We start from the raw sequence: 19219 nt of genomic DNA on the forward strand, positions 1-19219 counted from the left end.
AAAAAAAGCCTATATTATCCAAAGAAATCTAGAGATTTAAAGCAATTCCTATCAAAATACCAACAGCATTTTTCACAGAACTAAAACAAATAATCCTAAAATTTGTATGGAACCACAAGAGAGCCCAAATAGCCTAAGCAATCTTTTTTTTTTAAGATTTTATTTATTTGACAGAGAGAGAGAAAGCACACAAGCAGGGGGAAAGGCAAAGGGAGTAGCAGGCTCCCCACTGAGCAGGGAGCCTGACACAGGGCTCAATCCCAAGACCCTGAGATCATGACCTGAGCCGAAGACAGAGGCTTCACTGACTGAGCCACCCAGGTGCCCCTAGCCAAAGCAATCTTGAAAAAGAAAAACAAAAATAGAGGTACCACAATTCCAGACTTCAAGTTATATCACAAAGCTGTAATAATCAAAACAGTATGGTACTAGCACAAAAAATAGACACACAGATCAACAGAACAGAATAGAAAGCCCAGAAATAAACCTACAATTATATGGTCAATTAATCTTTGATGAAGGAGGCAAGAGTATACAATGGGAATAAGACAATCTCTTCTACAAATGGTGTTGGGAAAACTGGAGAGCTACATGCAAAAGAATGAAACTGGACCACTTTCTTACACTACACACAGACATAAACTCAAAATGGATTAAAGACCTAAATGTGAGACCTGAAACCATAAAAATCCTGGAAGAGGGCACAAGCAGAAATTTCTCTGACATCGGATGTAGCATCATTTTTCTAGATATGTCCCCTGAGGCAAGGGAAATAAAAGCAAAAATAAACTATTGGGACTATGTTAAAATAAAAAGCTTCTGCACAGTGAAGGAAACAACCAACAAAACTAAACAACAACCTAATGAATGGGAGAAGATATTTGCCAACAATATAGCCAATAAAGGGTTAGTATTTTAAATATATAAAGAATTTATACAACTCAACACTAAAATAAACAAGTAATCCAATGAAACAAATGGGCAGAAGGCATGAACAGACATTTCTCCAAAGACATTCAGATGGCTAACAGACACATGAACAGATGCTCAGCATCACTCATCACCAGGGAAATGCAAATCAAAACCACAATGAGATATCACGTCACACCCGTCAGAATGGCTAAAATCAACAACACAAGAAACAACAAGTGTTGGTGAGGATGTGGAGAAAAAGGAACCTCGTGCACTATTGGTGGGAATGCAAACTGGTGCAGCCACTGTGGAAAACAGTATGGAGGTTCCTCAAAATTTAAAACTAGAACTACCCTAAGATCCAGTAATCGCACTACTGGGTACTTACCCAAAGAATATGAAAATACTAACTCAAAGGTATTCATGCCCCCCATGTTTATTGTAACATTATTTACAATAGTCAGATTATGGAAGCAGCCTGTGTCCATCAATAGATGAATAGATAAAGAAGATGTGGTATATTTTATATATATATATATATATAAAATAGGGATCGCTGAAACCATAAAAATCCTGGAAGAGGGCACAAGCAGAAATTTCTCTGACATCGGACGTAGCATCATTTTTCTAGATATGTCTTATATATATATATATAATTATATATATATATAATGGAATATTATTCAGCCATAAGAAAGAATGAAATCCTGCCATTTGCAACAACATGGACAGACCTAGAGAGTACAATGCTAAGCAAAATAAGCCAATCAGAGAGAGACAAATACCATATGATTTCACTCATATGTGGAATTTAAGAAACAAAATAGCAAACAAAATAGCAATCAAAGGGGAAAAAAGAAAGACAAACCAAAAAACAGACTCTTAACTATGGAGAATAATCAGATGGTTACCAGAGAGGAGGTGGAGGGGGGGATGGGAGAAATAGGTGAAGGGGATTAAGAAGACACTTACCTTGATGAGCACTGAGTAACATATAGAATTGTTGAATCACTATACTGTACACCCAAAACTAATATAACACTGTATGTTAACTGCACAGGAATTAAAATTTTAAAAATAAAAAATATAAAATAAAGGGCGCCTGGGTGGCTCAGTCAGTTAGGTGTCTGCCTTTGGCTGAGGTCATGATCCCAGAGTCCTGGGATTGAGTCCCATGTCAGGCTCCCTGCTCAGCGGGGAGTCTGCTTCTTCCTCTACCCCTCCCCCCTGCTCGCGATCTCTCTCTCTCTCACTCTCTCTCTCAGATAAACAAATAAAATATTTTTTAATAAAAATAAATAAATAATAAAAAATGAATAATTTAGTTCATCAAAAGCTTGGAATAAATTAGAATGGTCTCTTATATTGTGCTTAGGGCCTAATTAATTCAAATGACCTTGGGTAAATCCTATCACCTTTTCAAATTCCATTGGTCAAATGCGGTGTTGGCTCCAAAAGAAGTGATATGTTGCACTTGTGGTTAAGAACATAGACTTTCAGGGGGCGCCTGGGTGGCTCAGTTGTTAAGCGTCTGCCTTCTGCTCAGGTCATGATCCCAGGGTCCTGGGATCGAGCCCCACATCAGGACTCCCTGCTCCACGGGAAGCCTGCTTCTCCCTCTCCCACTCCCCCTGCTTGTGTTCCCTCTCTCGCTGTGTCTCTCTCTGTCAAATAAATAAATAAAATCTTTAAAACAAACAAACAAAAAAGCCATAGACTTTCAGTATAGATTTAAATCTCAGCTTTACCACTTATTAGTCATGAAACCTTGGGAAAATTGTCCTCTTTGAGACTAATTTCAGCCTTGCAGGCCATATAGTCTATTGTGACTACCTAACACTGCTATTGTCATGTGCAGGTGGCCAGAGATAATACATAGACTGTGCTCCAATAACACTTTATTCCACAGACACAAGTGGCTGGTCAAATTAGGCCTATACCATAACTTATAGATCTCTGATCTATGAGACAGAAATAATAAATAATCACTTACCTTCAAGGGTTGCTGTAAGAATTAAGTTGGTTACTACCTGTTTTTTGGCACCCAATAGACACTCAACAAATGGAAGCTGCTCTTCTTATTATTATTATTATTTTTACTATTTCTAAGGTTATTCCAACTCAGTCTGTGACCATGGATCTATGGCTGTAAGACTTTCCGGATGTGCAGAACAAATTTCACAACTGAAAATTACTTTTCTGAATGGAGATCTCTGTGGAAGGAACACAGATCTGGGAACGTAATAAACAGGAAACGTGGGAGTTCTCTGTGGCTCCTGGCCCTGAGGACTCCACATTACGAGGACAAACCACTGCTATCCCAGTGTGTGGATGATCTCGTTTCAAAATAATAAATGCGTAAAGCTAAGATAGCAATTTTCCTTTGTAAAATGACCCGATACATGGCATTATGCTCCTAACTGCCGGGGCACCTTCTTCTTTCATGTGGTGGTAGCTTGTCTACTTAGCGTTTTTAACACCCAGTTGAAGATATTCATCGTCATTTGAAAACAACTATTCAGAGTTGAAAAGCTTGGATATTGTCCCACGGTATATTATCTTAACACAAACTGAAGATAAATGTCATCCCACTAAATCTCAGAGTAAAAAACTATGCCATGCACATGTTTATGTTTCTAGTAAGGTTGTTCTATATTAGTCTTTGGCATCTTGGGAGTCAGTTTGGGGTAATTAATGAGGTCTGGTGACCATCTTGGACAGAAGCCGCTGAGAAAATAATGATAAGTGGTGGCTAGCGAGTTGTCCCTACCCCTGCTTCCCATCCTTCACTCCAATCATAATCTCTGTCTGGGGCGCCTGGCTGGCTCAGTCCCTTCAGCATCCGACTCTTGATTACAGCTCGGATCATGTGCTCAGGGTCGTGGGATCAAGCCCCATATTGGGCTCCACGCTCAGCACAGAGTCTGCTTCTCTCTCTCCCTCTTCTCCCCCTGCTCTCTCTCTCTCTCCATCAAATAAATAAATAAATAAATAAAATCTTTTAAAAAATTCATAATCTCAGTCTCAGTCCTTGAGTCTACCCAGTGCACAATAGTTTGGATTCCATTATAACTGGGGTTGAATGCATGTACTATGCTAACTTGTTCAGGAAAAAAAAAGCAGTAACGGAACTTGATAGTAAGTAAAATATATTTATTTTTTTATTTTATAAATTTTCACATTTGCTGTTGTTCAGTGGTTGTTCTTACAAAACTAAACATATAAATCATCAGAAAATATCAGCATTTTGCTTTTACTATTACAAGGGTAAATGAGAACAGAGTAGAAACACTTTTGACTTAAAAGATGGGAAAGGATAAGATTATAAATGCTGTGGCATTTCACTCTGAAATGGTATGTCACACACAGAGCAGAGTAATTCGTCCACATGAAAGCTGTCTGTGGAGGCAGAGAGGTACTGCTATCTTCATCCGATGGGATCGCCACGTGGGATCTAACATGGAAAATGAGGCTGAAGAAGACGGGCAAAATGTTTCAACCGCTGAGGATACCAGTCCCCCACAGGATTTTAGGTTGGTGGTATTCGTTTGTTTTTATTTTTCTTTTGGACCAAAAAAAAATTATAATCGGGTAATAAGGCACCCAAATTATTAGGGCTAATAATCACTGGAATAATAATAACCTGTGCTGTTTTAACTATTATCAGCAATAGCCAACATATCAATAACTCATTTTTCATTGTTATTTACCGTTAGCATCTATCTTTATATTATAATATTTTCTGTAGATAGTAAGAGTTTTCAAATGGCCATGTTTGTGTTCTTACTGATTCCTGTTGAATCTAGAACGTCTTGTCTGCCCATAAGCTTTCAGAGTCTCGGTTAGTTGATTAAACAGGACATATGAAATGCTTAAGCTGTTGACATATTTGCATCGATGTTACGAAGGAGCTGTGACTTCATATTTATGCAGTTATGTTGTGTACCAAACCATGCATACACACAGTTGTTGTGCACACAAGGTATTAATCGATGTTCTGGCCCTGAGTGAAGTTGGGGACTTTGGGGAGAAACAAGGCTGCAGGATCTGTGCAGAAGTGCGTGCCCCCCCGGCCTGCCGGCGGTCACCTGCATCACCCTGGTGGAGGCCCTCCTGGGTGGCGAAGGCAGCCCGGCTCTCTCACCAATTAAACCTTTGCTCTTTGCTTGGACTACAGCCAGACACAACTCTGACAAGCTCCTCATCTGCCTGGAAGCCGACTGCGCTCGATTTCACAGATGTCGCTGGAAATATATGACTGAGTTTTAAGGGGGTGAGTTTTAAGGGATGGGGGTTGAAACCTGGTTTGATACGAACACAGGTTTAGTAAAAAAGATCCCTGAAGTCGTGGCTCCAAGCCATTCAGTAGGACTTGAGTGGGGAGATCAGCCCATGTCAGAGGCCTCAAGATAACACAGGAAATTCCTCTGCACGGGGAGCAGGTGGGGCATATATTATTTCTTCCAGGCACTGAAGTGCAGGTTGCAGGGAAAGAAGAAATGGCATAAGGTGATGGGAGGTTGACAGCTACTTTTTTCTGTAGCCTAAAAGGAGTCATCAGATGATTTGCTGCTTTGAGTGTCATGGGTGGGGGGAGTACTTTATCCTCAGGAAAGCTTGGGAAGAAAACAATGTGTAAATTACCCATTCAGGGAGACAGAGTTTCCTCCCCTCAAACTGTACTGTTTTTACTCCTCTTCCAAGTTAATAGACTACAAACCGCACTTGGGTTTTCACTCAGTTAACCCACAGCTTGAGATCTTAAAAATCCCTGGGGTAGAAGGGGTAGCTTTCCACATTCCTGGGGGGACGGGAAATTGGGGCAGCATCCCCCTAAGGAAAGTTGATAGGCTTATTTGGCAATGTGAAGTCCGGGGAAGCTGGACTCTGGAGAGGCTCTGTGAGCCCAGCAGTGGACTTGGCTCCAGCCACACCCCAGGGCCAGATCCGAGGCTGTCCACGTGCAGGGACGGAGCCTGGCATCCAGGGGCCACATGACAGGGCCCTGAGTTCAAATGTAGGGGAAGAGCGCTGGGAAGGCGGCCATGCCCACCAGGCTGCCTCCCGTGGCCCCTGCCCCTCGCTGATTCCCGTGGGGACGCGGAGCCCCCTCTATCAGGCCAAAATTCAGAAGCGCAAGTAATCCTTTCAAATGCCTAGAGCAAAACAGATAAGGAGTAAAAACCTGCGAATAACCATTTATTGTTTGTTTCTGCACAGCGGAAGCCTCTCTTTCTTACGGGTGTCACGGGCTCTCTGTCCCGCAGCCCTGTGCTGGGGCCACGAACCGGCCCCTCCAACAGGCGGACCGTGGTTAAGCGAGGCCCCGCCTAGTCGGGTGGGCCGCAGGGGTGTGCAAACCCGGTGTGCTTTTCCGATGGCTCCTTGAATCAGCAAGTTCAAATCTGAGTTCGTAGTCGAAGGAAACGGGAGAGATTGGGACACGGAAGGGAACTACACCCAGGCCTCGACTCCCCTGCAGGTGAGAAAATGTGTCCCTAGAATTTACTGTTTATCTGGCTCCCTTGTCTCTGTCTCCTCTTGCGGAGCTGCCGCTGAAGCTGCAGCTTGTTGGTGAAGAACATCTGCCTCCAGCCCATGTCCTTGGCCAAGGCCCGCATGGCCGGCGTGATGGTGTCACAGGCCGCCTGGACGACCTTCTCCCACAGCTCGTCAGACATGCACAGCTACGGGCGGGAAGAGCCAGGGGTCGTTACGTCAGACACGGTTAAGTACCAGGCATCTACTCACTCGCAGCATCACCGCCCAGTTCCCGTGGCCTGTAGGCAGCGGGGGAGACGCGATGTGCGCATGTGCACCACGACCCTCTCCTCCCGGGGGAGAGACGCGGGCACGAGCGGCGGGAGGGCAGAGCAATCCTGGATTCACGGCATAAACTGAGGCCCGATCTCACTGAAGGTGAAATAGGCAAGATAGCTATAAATAGTACATATACAACATTGGGTTGTTTTTTTTTTTATTTTTAAGATTTTATTTATTTATTTGTCAGAGAGAGAGAGAGCACACAAGCAGGGGAAGCTGCAGGCAGAGGGAGAAGCAGGCTTCCCCCGGAGCAGGGAGCCCGAGGCGGGACTCGATCCCAGGACCCTGGGATCATGCCCTGAGCCAAAGGCAGACGTTTAACCGACTGAGCCACCCAGGTGCCCCATATACAACATTATACGGTTAATTTATATATGCATTATATTGTTCATTTCCAATGAACCACCTAACAGAGGCTGACAACAGTGTGGTCGACCGACCTTCCATCCAGGGCTGCAGTAGCTTCTCAGGTGGGAGCGTTGCTAACTCCTGCTAGGCTTGCCTCCATTTTATTTTATTTTATTTTTACTATTTTTTTTTAAAGTGGGCTCCACGTGGGGCTTGAACTCTCAACCCTGCGATCAGGACCTGAGCTGAAACCAAGAGTCGGTCACTTAACTGACTGCACCACCCAGGCGCCCCCTGACTTCCCTTTCATCAGTTCCATTCAGTGGTCATTATTCGTGAAAATCCAGAAGTGGAAAGACGTAGGCATGGTGGGCAAGCAAGAAGGAGCCCAGAGTCCCTTTAAACCCCTAGTGCCCGAGCATGCTGGCCTGGCTCCTCCCTTCTGCTCGATCCCCTCTCAGACATGCCCCAGCTGTCTGAACCCCCACAAAATCTTCTCTTACAAGGAGGCAAAGAAAAGCAAGAAGCCTGTGGACCCCTCAAAGATCAATAACTCATGGAGCAACGGCTAAGGGCAAGAAGTTTTGTGTTCAGGACCGCATTTATTTATGTATGTCTATTTATTTCATAAATTATTTATTACAGTCAAATAATCCGAAGCAATCTCATATGGGATACAATGATGGAAGGGAAGGCATTCAGTCAATTTACACACAATGTTGCTGAAGAACCATGGTGTGCAAGGAAGGCAGATCCATGTCTAGAATAGGGCCAGAATCTGGGAAGGACAAATTGCTGCTTCCTCCATGATGAAAAGTCTGGTGTTACTCACCTGCCACCAAGTTACTGACTGGACCCCCTGGAGTACAGCCTTTATTGGGGGCTCAGTATTACCCTCTCCTGTGGCAGTAGCCGGATTTATCTTGATAGGAGGAGGCTACTGTTGAGGCCCCGCACAGGCCCCATCTTTGCCACGGGCCATTTTGTTTATGAGCCCAGCAAACAGGAGGGTGGCTGGGGCAACACGCTGACTGACATTCACAGAGCAGAGCATTTTACCCATCTAATTACTGAAAACCTCCTCTGCATTAAGTGCCTTTTGCTGAGCAGTCACATGGGACACAAATATTGTTATCCTCTAGCTTATGCTGAGAAGTCCATCCAAATACCTCTTCCCTAGGAATCATCACTGATCTCCAAATCTGGTTCGTTTCAAGACTTTGACCATCTAGCCCAAACAGTAGCCTTTGCCCAGGAGAAATCCAAAAGCAGAACAGTTTTCCTACAAACAAATTCTTGTCTTTACCCTAAGGCCCTGGGGGACAAGCTGTACTTTTCCTCAGGAGGCGTGCTGCAGGTCTCAGCAAGGACCCAGACAGCCCCCCCACCCCCCCGGCCATGTAGGCTGCAGACATTTAGAGCATCATCGAATCTGCTGGCTCCTGAGAAGCCAGTGGAACGGCTGCTTACAACACAATCCGGACCAGCGGCTGCACCCCACTTATCCCTGGCGGCTTTAGGGCTACGTGGAGAAGCACACTCAAATTGTGTATGTACCTTGAAAACTAAAAAAGATCCACAAAGATCCATGGCCGCTTTCTTACGGTAAGAAGTAAATCTAAGGCGCGGGATCTTAGGTAATTTATTGAGATGGCAGGCCTCTCAATTTTTGTGCAGTTCGTCTCCACCTCCTTGGCATACACATATCTTGCCCGAGCATCCAAGGTATCTGCTACCTCCTGCTCATCAGCATGATGTCATCAACGTTGAACAGCACATAGGAAGGTGACAGGATCAATAGATCTGTGATATATGACCCACAGCCAGAGAACCAACATAATCCTGATGCAAAATGAAGAAGGTATACTGTCATCCCCATCAGGGGAAAGCAAATCTACTGCGGTGCTCTTAGTGGAAAGTCCAGGAAGACATGAGGATGGTGTGTGACAGGGTGGTGGCAAGGGAGGAGGTGAGAGATGGCCAGACTGTAGGTATATTTTGAAGGCGGATCTCCTAAGACTTGTGAATGAATTAGATGAGAAGTAAGAAGAAAGGGAAGAATTAATGATGAGCTTTTTGGCTTGAGCAGCTGGGTGAATGGTGTTGCCAATGACTGAGAAAATAAGACTGTGGGAGAAGCAGAATTGGTCAATAGGTATGTGGCCGGGGGAGCGGGGGGAATATCAAGAGGTCTGGTTTTGACACATTAAATCTGCGATGTCTATACTACATGTAGGTGGAAGTGTTGAGCATGCAATTAGACTTAAAAGTAAGGAGTTCAAGGGGGCAACCTGGCCTGGAAACATATGTTTGAAAATTATCAGTGTGTAAATACTGTTTAAAGCTCTGGGATTAGATGCTGTCACGTAGGTGTGACTATAGAGAGAGAAAAGGCCCAGGGAAGAGCTCTAGGACATTCCAACAAGAAAGCAGTCAGAACGTACTGCATGGAGCACTGGGTGTTATACAAAAACAATGAATAGTGGATCATTACATCAAAAACTAATGATGTATTGTATGGTGACTAATATAACATAATAAAATAAAATTAAAAAAAAAAAAAAGAAAGAAAGAAAGCAGTCAGAAAATAAAAAAAGTTTCCAGCAAGGGAGACTGAGAATAAGGAAGAAAACCCAGATGGAAATCCAAGGTCTCAAAGGCTGCTGAAAAGACAGGAATGTAAAACTGGTGTTTTCGCAAGATTGTGTGCAAATGGCAACCTTAACAAGACGTTTTGATGGCCCAGTGGGGACTGAATGCCTGGCTAGCGTTGAGCCCAGGAAAGGACGGGAGAAGAGGAAGTGGATACAGCAAGTACAGTCACTCTTTTGAGGGAACTTTGCTTGGAGAGCAGAATGGGGAATCAGGTCAAAGCTTTTTTTGTTTTGTTTTTAAATTTATGTGCTGATGGAAATGATCCAGTAGAGAGGGTAAAACTAGTGACAGGGACAGCTGCATGAGCAAAGTAGCGGAACAGAGGAGCTGAAATGCACAGGTGGAAGTGTGACCGTGGATAATGAGGAGGAGAACTCCTTACTGGGGACAGGAAGTTCACGGGGTCGATGGGCAGAGGGATGAGGCGCCGGTAGAAGAGGGGAAGGGACAATGGGGCAGTCCTCTGGTGACTGCTTCGGAATCCTCCGTGAAATGAGGCCACAACATCAACTAAGAGTGAGGAAGAAGGAGACTTCAGGAGAGAGAAGAGAGTGTAACATGGACATCTTGGGAGGCAAAAGAGAGTAAGGAACTCTGTTTCTAAGACAAAAGGTATTTTATGTATAATGCTGTCTTTGGTTCTGAGTCGGTTCTTAATGCCAGACACATGGTCAAAAAATATGGTCCCAAGAAACACGGAGAAAGAGGAGAAGTGAAAGGATGAAGGTCTCTTGTTTCTAATGTTGAAGATGTGAAAGCAGGGCACTGTGTTCGAGACGGCACAGTATTACGGTCCTGCCTACGGATATATGGAGCTGATGTGTGCCCTGCTCCGTTCTGGATATCCGGTTTGTCGCAGGGCCAGCGGTACGCAGCAAATATTGCATCTGTTCCCCTCCCCCTGCCATTTCCCGGCCCTCTGCAGTCAGGGGGGCTGCAAAAGTAGTTCTGGTCGAAGGGCTAGGAGTAGAAGTGCTATATCCAAACCCAGGACGTGAACCTCCAGCTGTCTCTTTCCTGCCACAGTGTCTGAGGAGACCGCACATTCCAGATGGTGCAGTACAAGATGGTGGCATCTCCGGTCCCAGATGGTCCCCTGAGCATCCAGCCCTGGCCAGCGAGAGGTCAGGAGAGCAGTAGCCTTCACCCCCTAACCTGTGGGCTTAGACATAGTATGAATAGCACCACATCGAAGGGTTGATGTCCCGAACATTTCGGAGAGCATGGTGAGTGGGGAAGCCCAGTGGCCTCCCTTGTCTCTGGGAGGAAGGCCTAAGCGATTACCACGAAGCCCCCTCCCCCAACACACACAGTGTAATGTGTGTGTAACCGGAGCTGGTGTCTGCTCCGGCCCTGGACACAGTCCTGCTCTGCCTGTTGCCACGGCCATCTCTACCTGCCCCTCACAAGCTGCACCCCACCCTGAGTACCAGGATTGGAATCCAACCCAGCATTCAACAGCTGTCTGAAGGGGAAGCGTGGGTGCCCCTGATTTCTGTCCACTGACCGTGGGCCACCATTTCAGCCCACCTGGCCCACAGCCCGCCACCTACTTCCCTCCCTGCCCCCAGCCCCAGGCAGCCAAGCATTCCCACTAGCACCCCCCGCCCCCGGGGCCTGGCCTTGGCTCTGTCCTGCCTTGCTCCCCTGCATCCTAACTTCCTTCTGGGGAGGGGGGAAACATGTCAGCATCACCTCTATTTCAGGACACCATTACATTCAATTTTGAGCAGAAAGCAGCCAGGACTTTTTACTTTTGCACTTTCCCATATTTTTATGCTACTCTAAAAGTACTCTAATAAGGGAAAAGAAGGAATTACAAATAGAAATGAATAGTCTAAGAAGGCATAATCACTTAAGATCCTTTCTGCAGAAATATCAAAGCAAAAAGTATTACACATTCACATAATGGATACTATGACACAGCAACACTGAGTCTTCCGATATTGACAGCCCACCAAACATTCTGATATCAATCAAATCATTTGTTATCTTCAACAGTCCTTCAAGGTCTAATTTCTCTGCTCGGATCACAACATATTCTAAATATAAGCAACAAAGGGAAACTCTTTGCAAATGTCTTAATATTGAAAAATTAAACGGATCTTCCGATCCTCCTTTAAAAGATTTGAACTCTAACACCAGAGTAGACGGCTACCCCATTACCGGCACGATACATTTCAGGATATCAGTGTGTCTCCTATGATGAAGATGACTGAAGAAAACTATGAGATTTAGAGGGAAAGAAAAAAATTCTCAAAAGAGAGCTGAAATTTCCACCAGTGTAACTTCATTTGTGACTCATATTTTATACTGGAAATATTTACAGTTTGTTTTACATTATAAATTGGTCTACATAATACCCCCATTTAAGATGCCCAGACCCTGGGGCTCTTTGCTTGGTAGATGCCAGGCTGAGAAACACAAGGTGTGCATCCTGACTGGTTCCAGTTACTTGATCCAAGGCACAGCTAATCGTGGATTTAGCTCCCCCTCGTGGTGGTGCATGAACTTAACACACATGATGCTATTTAAAAGTTTAAAGGGATCCTAGGGCTTATCCACTAAAGACCTCTCCTTTTACAAATGGGGAAATTAAGGGTCTGAAAGAACATGGGTGGGGCGCCTGGGTGGCTCAGTCCGTTGGGCATATGCTTTCAGTTCGGGTCATGATCTCGGGGTCCTGGGATCGAGCCCCTTGTCAGACTCCCTGCTCAGTGGGGAGTCTGCTTCTCCCTCTCCCTCTTCTTCTGTGCTCTCTCTCAAATAAATAAAAAAATCTTAAAAAAAAAAAAAAAAGAATATGAGTGCTGCCCAAGGCTCCTAATGGGTAGTGGCTGATCGAAGAACAGAACTCTGTCTTCGTCTGATTTAAACACCTCCCAATACCTGTTCACAGTAAAGGTAGAAAAACACCCCCCCCCCCCACCACCACCCCCAAGCTTCCAGCCTTTTAGAATCTCTTGAGACCTTTTATCTGTACCATTTTAATATCAAATTCTTGGGCAGGATTCAGAATTGGGTTGCTATAAATACAAGCAAACACATCAAGAGCAGAGATGCTGGATCCGCCTCAGACCTGCCCACCTACCAGGGTGTGGGCCTCGAATCTCTATTTTCACCTGCTCCCCAGGTGCTTCTCCTACTTGGCCAGTCTTGGGAATCATGGTCATAGGGAGTTTGTAGCTGTTCCTGAGTCATGACCAAGATGAATATGTTTATATACCAGTCACTATAGTCTTGCCCTGTCTGGGCTTCAGCCTTTCGACTAGCTGCAGAGGTTCTTCGGGTCTACTCGGCTGTAGTTTGCTGAAAAAGGATAGCATCAGGGCCTGGTGCCACCTGGGCCAAGCCAGCGGGCCCCCAAGCAGGTTCCCTCCTAGCAGCATTACCAGGCAGGAGTTTGCAGCAATCCCAGGGCTGGCCCTCAGGCTGCCTTTCTCGTATACCATGACATGGGATTCACCTTTCAGGGGTGTGCTCATATTAGCCAAGCTCCCAGAGGATGCCTCTTTGTTGTTCACCCTGAGAAATACAACCACCCAGCAACCAGGTTTTCAGATGCTCATCCATGGAGGCTCTGTGATTGGGTCAACATGGAATCAGAGCAAGAGCAGATGGTGGGAGTTAAAAGAAGTGGGTCGAGGGCGCCTGGGTGGCTCAGTCAATTAAGCGTCTGCGTTCAGCTCAGGTCATGATCCCAGGGTCCTGGAATCGAGCCCCATGTCAGGCTCCCTGCTCCACAGGGAGTCTGCTTCTCCCTCTCCTTCTGCCCCTCCCCCTGCCTGTATATTCTTTCTCTCCCCCAAATAAATAAATAAAATCTTAAAAAAAAATAAAAGAGGTGGGTCAGAAGCAGGACATTCCTGGGGAAGGTAAGAATATAAGCAAATGCCAAAGGCCCAAGAGAGCCTACCCAGCACATGAGAGATGTCCAGGAGAAAAGCCAGCAGAAAATCCTGGAAACAAAGATGGGTCAGGAAGTGAAAGGCCCGAAACATGCTCTTTAGATGTGACAGTGAAGGGGTTACTGTGAATGAGGCCAGGGATATTTAGTTATATTTCTGAGGCATGGACAGAGAGGGGAAAAGGGAGATGAGGTAGGCTGAGAGTAGACTAGTGGCTTTGGGAATTTAGGATGCCATAAGACCAGTGAAATTTTTAGAAATCCAACAAAACAAAAATTAAGAACCAAAATAAGGTTACTAACTTTTTAATTTTTCCAAGTAAGGATAATTTGTTAAAATGATCATGTTTTAAGGCCATTATTTCATAAAAGAAGGGACATTTTGGGGTGCCTGGGTGGCTCAGTCAGTTAAGCATCTGCCTTCGGCTCAGGTCATGATCCTGGAGTCCAGATTAAGTCCTGCATCAGGCTCCCTCCTCATCAGGGAGTCTGCTTCTCTCTCTGCCCCTCACCCTGCTCTCGTGCTCTCTCTCATTCTCTCGCTCTCTAATAAATAAATAAGATCTTAAAAAAAAAAAAAAGGACATTTTAAATCTCCAAAATAGGAAGGCCTAACCTCCAATAAAGGATGATCATTTAGGCTGGCTCAGTCGGTAGAGCACGAGACCCTCAATCACAGGGTCGTGAGTTCAAGCCCCACATTGGACGTGGAGCCTACTATTAAAAAAAAAAAAAGATGATCATTTAAATGGAATAAATTTGGCTTGATAACAAACTCTTTATATCTCATTTACTTACTGTTCTCATTTCATCATGGATTATAAAATCTTGCTCCCATTGATGATGCTAGAGGGTGAACTGCCCTGTAAACTTTTGTTTTGTTTTGTTTTGTTTTGTTTTGTTTTGTTTTGTTTTGTTTTCCCAAGGAGAAAAGGAAAGAGATTGGCTGGAAATAGAGTCAAGAGTTTTTGGGTTCTTAAGGATGAGGCTGATTTGAGAAAATTTCCAAGAGGAAAAAACAAATGAAAGAAAGATTTAAAAATAGTAACCAAATGCAATATAGTATCCCAGACTGGATCCTGAAACAGCAAAAGGACATTAGTGGAAAAACTGATGAACTATGAATAAAGTCTGTGGCTTAGTTAATAGTATTATATCAGTATTAATTGCTGAGTTTTGATAAATGTCCCCGGTTATTTAAGATGTTGGTGTTAGGGAAAGCTTATGAAGGGTATATGCAAACTGTATTATCTTTGCAACACTTACAAATCTAAAATTATTTGTAGGGGCACCTGGATGGCTCAGTCAGTGAAGCATCTGCCTTCGGCTCATGATCTCAGGTCCTTGGGTTCGAGCCCCTCGTTGGGCTCAGTGGGGAGTCTGCTTCTCCCTCTGCCTCTGCCGTTACCCCATCCCCTTGTTCTCTCTCTCTCTCAAATAAATAAGTAAAACCTTTTTAAAAAAATAAAATAAAATTATTTATAAACGAAAAGGTTTTTAGGGCCCCTTGGGTGGCTCTGACTCTTGATCTCAGCTCAGGTCTTGATCTCAGGGTCGTGAGTTCAAGCCTCAAGTTGGGCTCCACACAAGATGTGGAGCCTACTAAAAAAAAAAAAAGGTTTTTAAAAATAATAACAACACATATCTTCTCCCATTCTGTCGGTGATAGACATTGGGGAGTGTATGTGTTATGGTGAGCGCTGTGAATTATGTAAGGCTGTTGAATCACAGACCTGTACCTCTGAAACAAATAATACATTGTATGTTAAAAAAAAAAAAAGAAGAAGAAGATAGCAGGAAGGGAAGAATGAAGGGGGGGAAATCGGAGGGGGAGACGAACCATGAGAGATGATGGGACTCTGAGAAACAAACTGAAGGTTCTAGAGGGGAGGGAGTTGGGGGGATGGGTTAGCCTGGTGATGGGTATTAAAGAGGGCACATACTGAATGGAGCACTGGGTGTTATACGCAAACAAAGAATCATGGATCACTACATCAAAAACCAATGATGTAATGTATGGTGATTAATATAACATAATAATAAAAAAATAAATTTAAAAAAAAACAATAACAACACAGAGGAGAAAGGAGATAAGTGGCAGACTAAAGTCCCTTGGGTCAGACCTTGGAGCCAGGTGGCAGGCGGCGCTGCCCTGCAGAGGAGAGGAACACCTCCCTCCCTGAGGTCAGAGGAAAGGATTAGAGATGGTCACAAATAATTTGCTAATAAATTTGCCTGCAGAAATTTGAAATGGAAGCTTTTTTCTTTTCATTAATAAGGTAGTAAATAGCAAGACAAAGCAGAAAATAATGTATAAATGCAGGTGAAAACTAAGTAAATGGTATGCAGATAAAATGTAGACTGAAGACAGAAATGAGTGGTTACTATTACGTGGAGAGAAAAAGGAAGCAGCGTTGGACCATTCTCCATCTTCAAAAAATTCTGCTCTGTAAGGATACTGAGAGCTGAAATCAGCAACCTAGAAAAAGCTTACTTTAGAGCAGCAGGTAAAGTACAGAGGATATTTCCAAGACAGCATTGAAATAATGGCAGGACGCTAAGAGGGAGTCATCAAGAGGAGAAGGGAGCAACACCTGGAGAGAAGACAGTTGCTCAGTGTAAGGAATAAATTGCACAGGACACTGCAGTTGCTGCCATTCTCTGTCAAATCCTTCCATTTCGTTTTGGGAACAAGCGCAGGCCCTAGCAGAAGCTTTCAATAGATCCCCACTAGTATATTCATGTATTTAAAATTCTTTTTCATTGAAAGTATGAATAATCAGCTTCTTATCAGCAGCAAATCTTAACTTTAATACATATTTTAATGGCAAAAAAATGTACAGTGATTACTCATAATACTTGCTTCTGGCTCTCCATTTTTAGGGGGAAAACCAAGTAAAAACATATGGTTTTATCCTCAAAGATATGAAATAATATAGATTATATTATTTAAAATTAATATATATCAAGAAATGTGATGGCATTATTGTGAAAAAAATGTTGACTTTTTAGATAATAAGATTATGAATTGGGGCGCCTGGCTGGCTCAGTCGGTAGAGCATGCGACTCTTGATCTCAGGGGTCCTGAGTTCAAGCCCCACAATGGGTGTGGAGCCTACTTAAAAATAAATAAATAAATATAAATAAAAAGAAATGGGTGAATACTGTCTTCTTTTCTTTAAAGATTTATTTATTTATTTTTAGAGAGAGATAGATCTCACGTGTGTGTGGGGGGGAGCAGCAGAGGGAGAGGGAGAGAGAGAACCTCAAGCAGACTTTGCACTGAGGGCAGAGCCCAGTGCAGGGCTCAATCTCATGACCCCGAGGATCACGACCTGTGCTAAAACCAAGAGTCAGATGCTTAACTGACTGTGCCACCCAGGGGCCTCATGAATACTGTCTTTAAAGGAAAAAAAAGATTATGATTAAAATCATCTTGGGAAATATTGCATGCTCTTTTATAAATGGACATTGCCCCAGTATATTACAACTAAATACCGGGCTAGGTTTCTTCTGTTTCAAACAAACTCTAACTCTGATTAACTTAAGCCAAAAAAGGATTTAATGCAAGTGTGTTTAGGAATAACTAAAGGGGCAGGAACCAAGGCACCTTCCAGGATGCAGGGAGAGGAACCAATAATGGTTGCCGCAAGACCCTGACACTGGGTGAAATCAGCACCAAGTGTGTCTTCCGATGGCATCATTCTGCTGAGGATTCAAAGTAGTGAGAGAGAGTCCATTTCGTCAGCCTGGGGCATGGAGGACAGGGCACTAAGATGAACAATTCCCCAAAACCACCCACACTGTGAATAGATAATTCTGCAAAGGGCTGTTAAAGGAAGAAAGGGAGATGGATAGAAGACTCACTACTCACTGTCTTCTTTCATGTGGCCATGCCTCTGCCCGAACTGTTGCCTGGACTTAGAATGCCCCTTGACCTGAAATGCCCCTAGTCTTCCAGACCATCTGGTGAGCTCTTATTTTCCCTTGAAACCCCAGATAAAGTAATCCCTTCTGTGAAGCCTGGCGGAGGAAATCACTTTGTACTGTCTTTGTACCTCATGCACACATCCCTTGTTGAACTGCTCACATTATATTGTAATAATCTGTATCTGTTAGGGTCTCTCCTATTAGACTGTAAGTTTCTTGAGGGCAGGAATAATGTCTTTTCGTGTCTGCTACCTCTATGCCTAAAACAGGGCTCATGATAAAGTAAGTATTCAACAAATGCTTGCTGAAATGAATGCAAACAATAAACCACTGTGTGAAAGAAAGCAAGAAAGCAAGAAAGCAAGAAAGAAAGAAAGAAAAGACTTTGAGGAAGCACAAGAAAAAACCTGCATAGACATAAAATAATTATCTGTTACCTGTGCAAATCTGCGTGATGTTTGAGAAAGCCTGGCAATATCTTCAAGATCCAGATAAGAAATGATATTCAGGAGCAAATTGTCTGAGAGCCGTTCAAGGAAGTCAAATTTACCTTCACATAAATTGAAGACATAGTCTAATATTCTTGCGCCAAATATTAAGGCAATTTGAACTGTAATTCAAAGAAACCAACAAACCAACAAGGTTATCATGTGCACTCAGGTAAAAACCATGATCTTTATCAGTTAAGACGTGCTATAGGGCATTCTTCCCCGGGGAGTAATGCTGGATTCTGCTGAGTTATTCCCACCTTCACCAAGCTGCCTTTGGGACCAGTGACATACATTTGTGAGACATTTGTTTCCAAGTGCCGTCACTGCCATGAGATTGGCACCTTTGAGGGACACTCACTGTTTAACGCAGTGATGAACTACATCCCCTTGATCTCATCAGCACCAAATCCCAGTCCAGACAACTGACTTGACTAGTTCTCAGCTCCATCCTCACCGTCACCCCTGAATGGGCAAAGATACTAGTCCATGTGGGTTTTCTACTATCCTTCCTCTCCCCAGATTAGTCTGAAACATATTAGTATCTCTTAATTTTAGTTGTTTTTTTTTTCATTGTTATACGTTTTCTCCACCAAACTTTCTTCTTTCCTCTTTACCTTCTTTCTTTCTTTTTTAAAGATTTTATTTATTTATTTGATAGAGCACAAGCAGGGGGAGGGCCGGCAGAGGCAGAGGGAGAAGCAGGCCCCCTGCTGAGCAGGGAGCCCGATGCGGGGCTCGATCCCGGGGTCCCGGGATCATGACCTGAGCCGAAGGCAGTTGCTTAACCAACTGAGCCACCCAGGTGCCCCTCTTTACCTTCTTTCATCCCTATCTTTACATAATGGGAAAAAAAATAGAAAGAGGCAAAGAGGAAAACAAGTGGATATTTCATGAGAATCGTGTTAACTTTTTGCCTAATATTTTGTACAATTTTTCAGCATTTCCAAATTAGAAAATAGTTCAAAAAGAATCAACCAATTATAATGGTCTATCTAAACATGTGCAATGCAAGAAAGTAATAGTTTATTTCTTTTTTTAACCCAGTTTCCTAAAAAAAAAAAAAAACAAGAAATGGCTAATAAGTAGGAAAACATGTGTGGAAGGATACATATTCAAATTTTAACAGTGGTTAAATCTGGGCAGTGACTTTCAT

The 19219-nt window shown here is 43.7% G+C and overlaps 1 protein-coding gene across 5 annotated transcripts in view; it reads right to left on the bottom strand.

The window, feature by feature from the left end:
- FBXO36 (F-box protein 36) overlaps positions 1-19219 on the bottom strand; it is a 128512-nt gene that overhangs the window by 33085 nt on the left and 76208 nt on the right. Inside the window, exons 3-4 of one of the 5 annotated variants that reach the window (XM_032400518.1) lie at positions 18013-18185; positions 4101-6599 (exon numbers count right to left, since the gene is read on the bottom strand). The exons of the other annotated variants lie outside the window; for them this stretch is intronic. Of the exons in view, the coding sequence (XP_032256409.1) occupies positions 6411-6599; positions 18013-18185 (362 nt within the window). The 3' untranslated portion in view covers positions 4101-6410. Of the gene's footprint in view, positions 1-4100; positions 6600-18012; positions 18186-19219 lie in introns of those variants that run through there. 5 annotated transcript variants of the gene reach the window in all.

The sequence above is a fragment of the Phoca vitulina genome, unplaced genomic scaffold (genome assembly GCF_004348235.1).
Source record: "Phoca vitulina isolate PV1807 unplaced genomic scaffold, GSC_HSeal_1.0 scaffold1, whole genome shotgun sequence".
NCBI classification, from domain to species: Eukaryota; Metazoa; Chordata; class Mammalia; order Carnivora; family Phocidae; genus Phoca; species Phoca vitulina.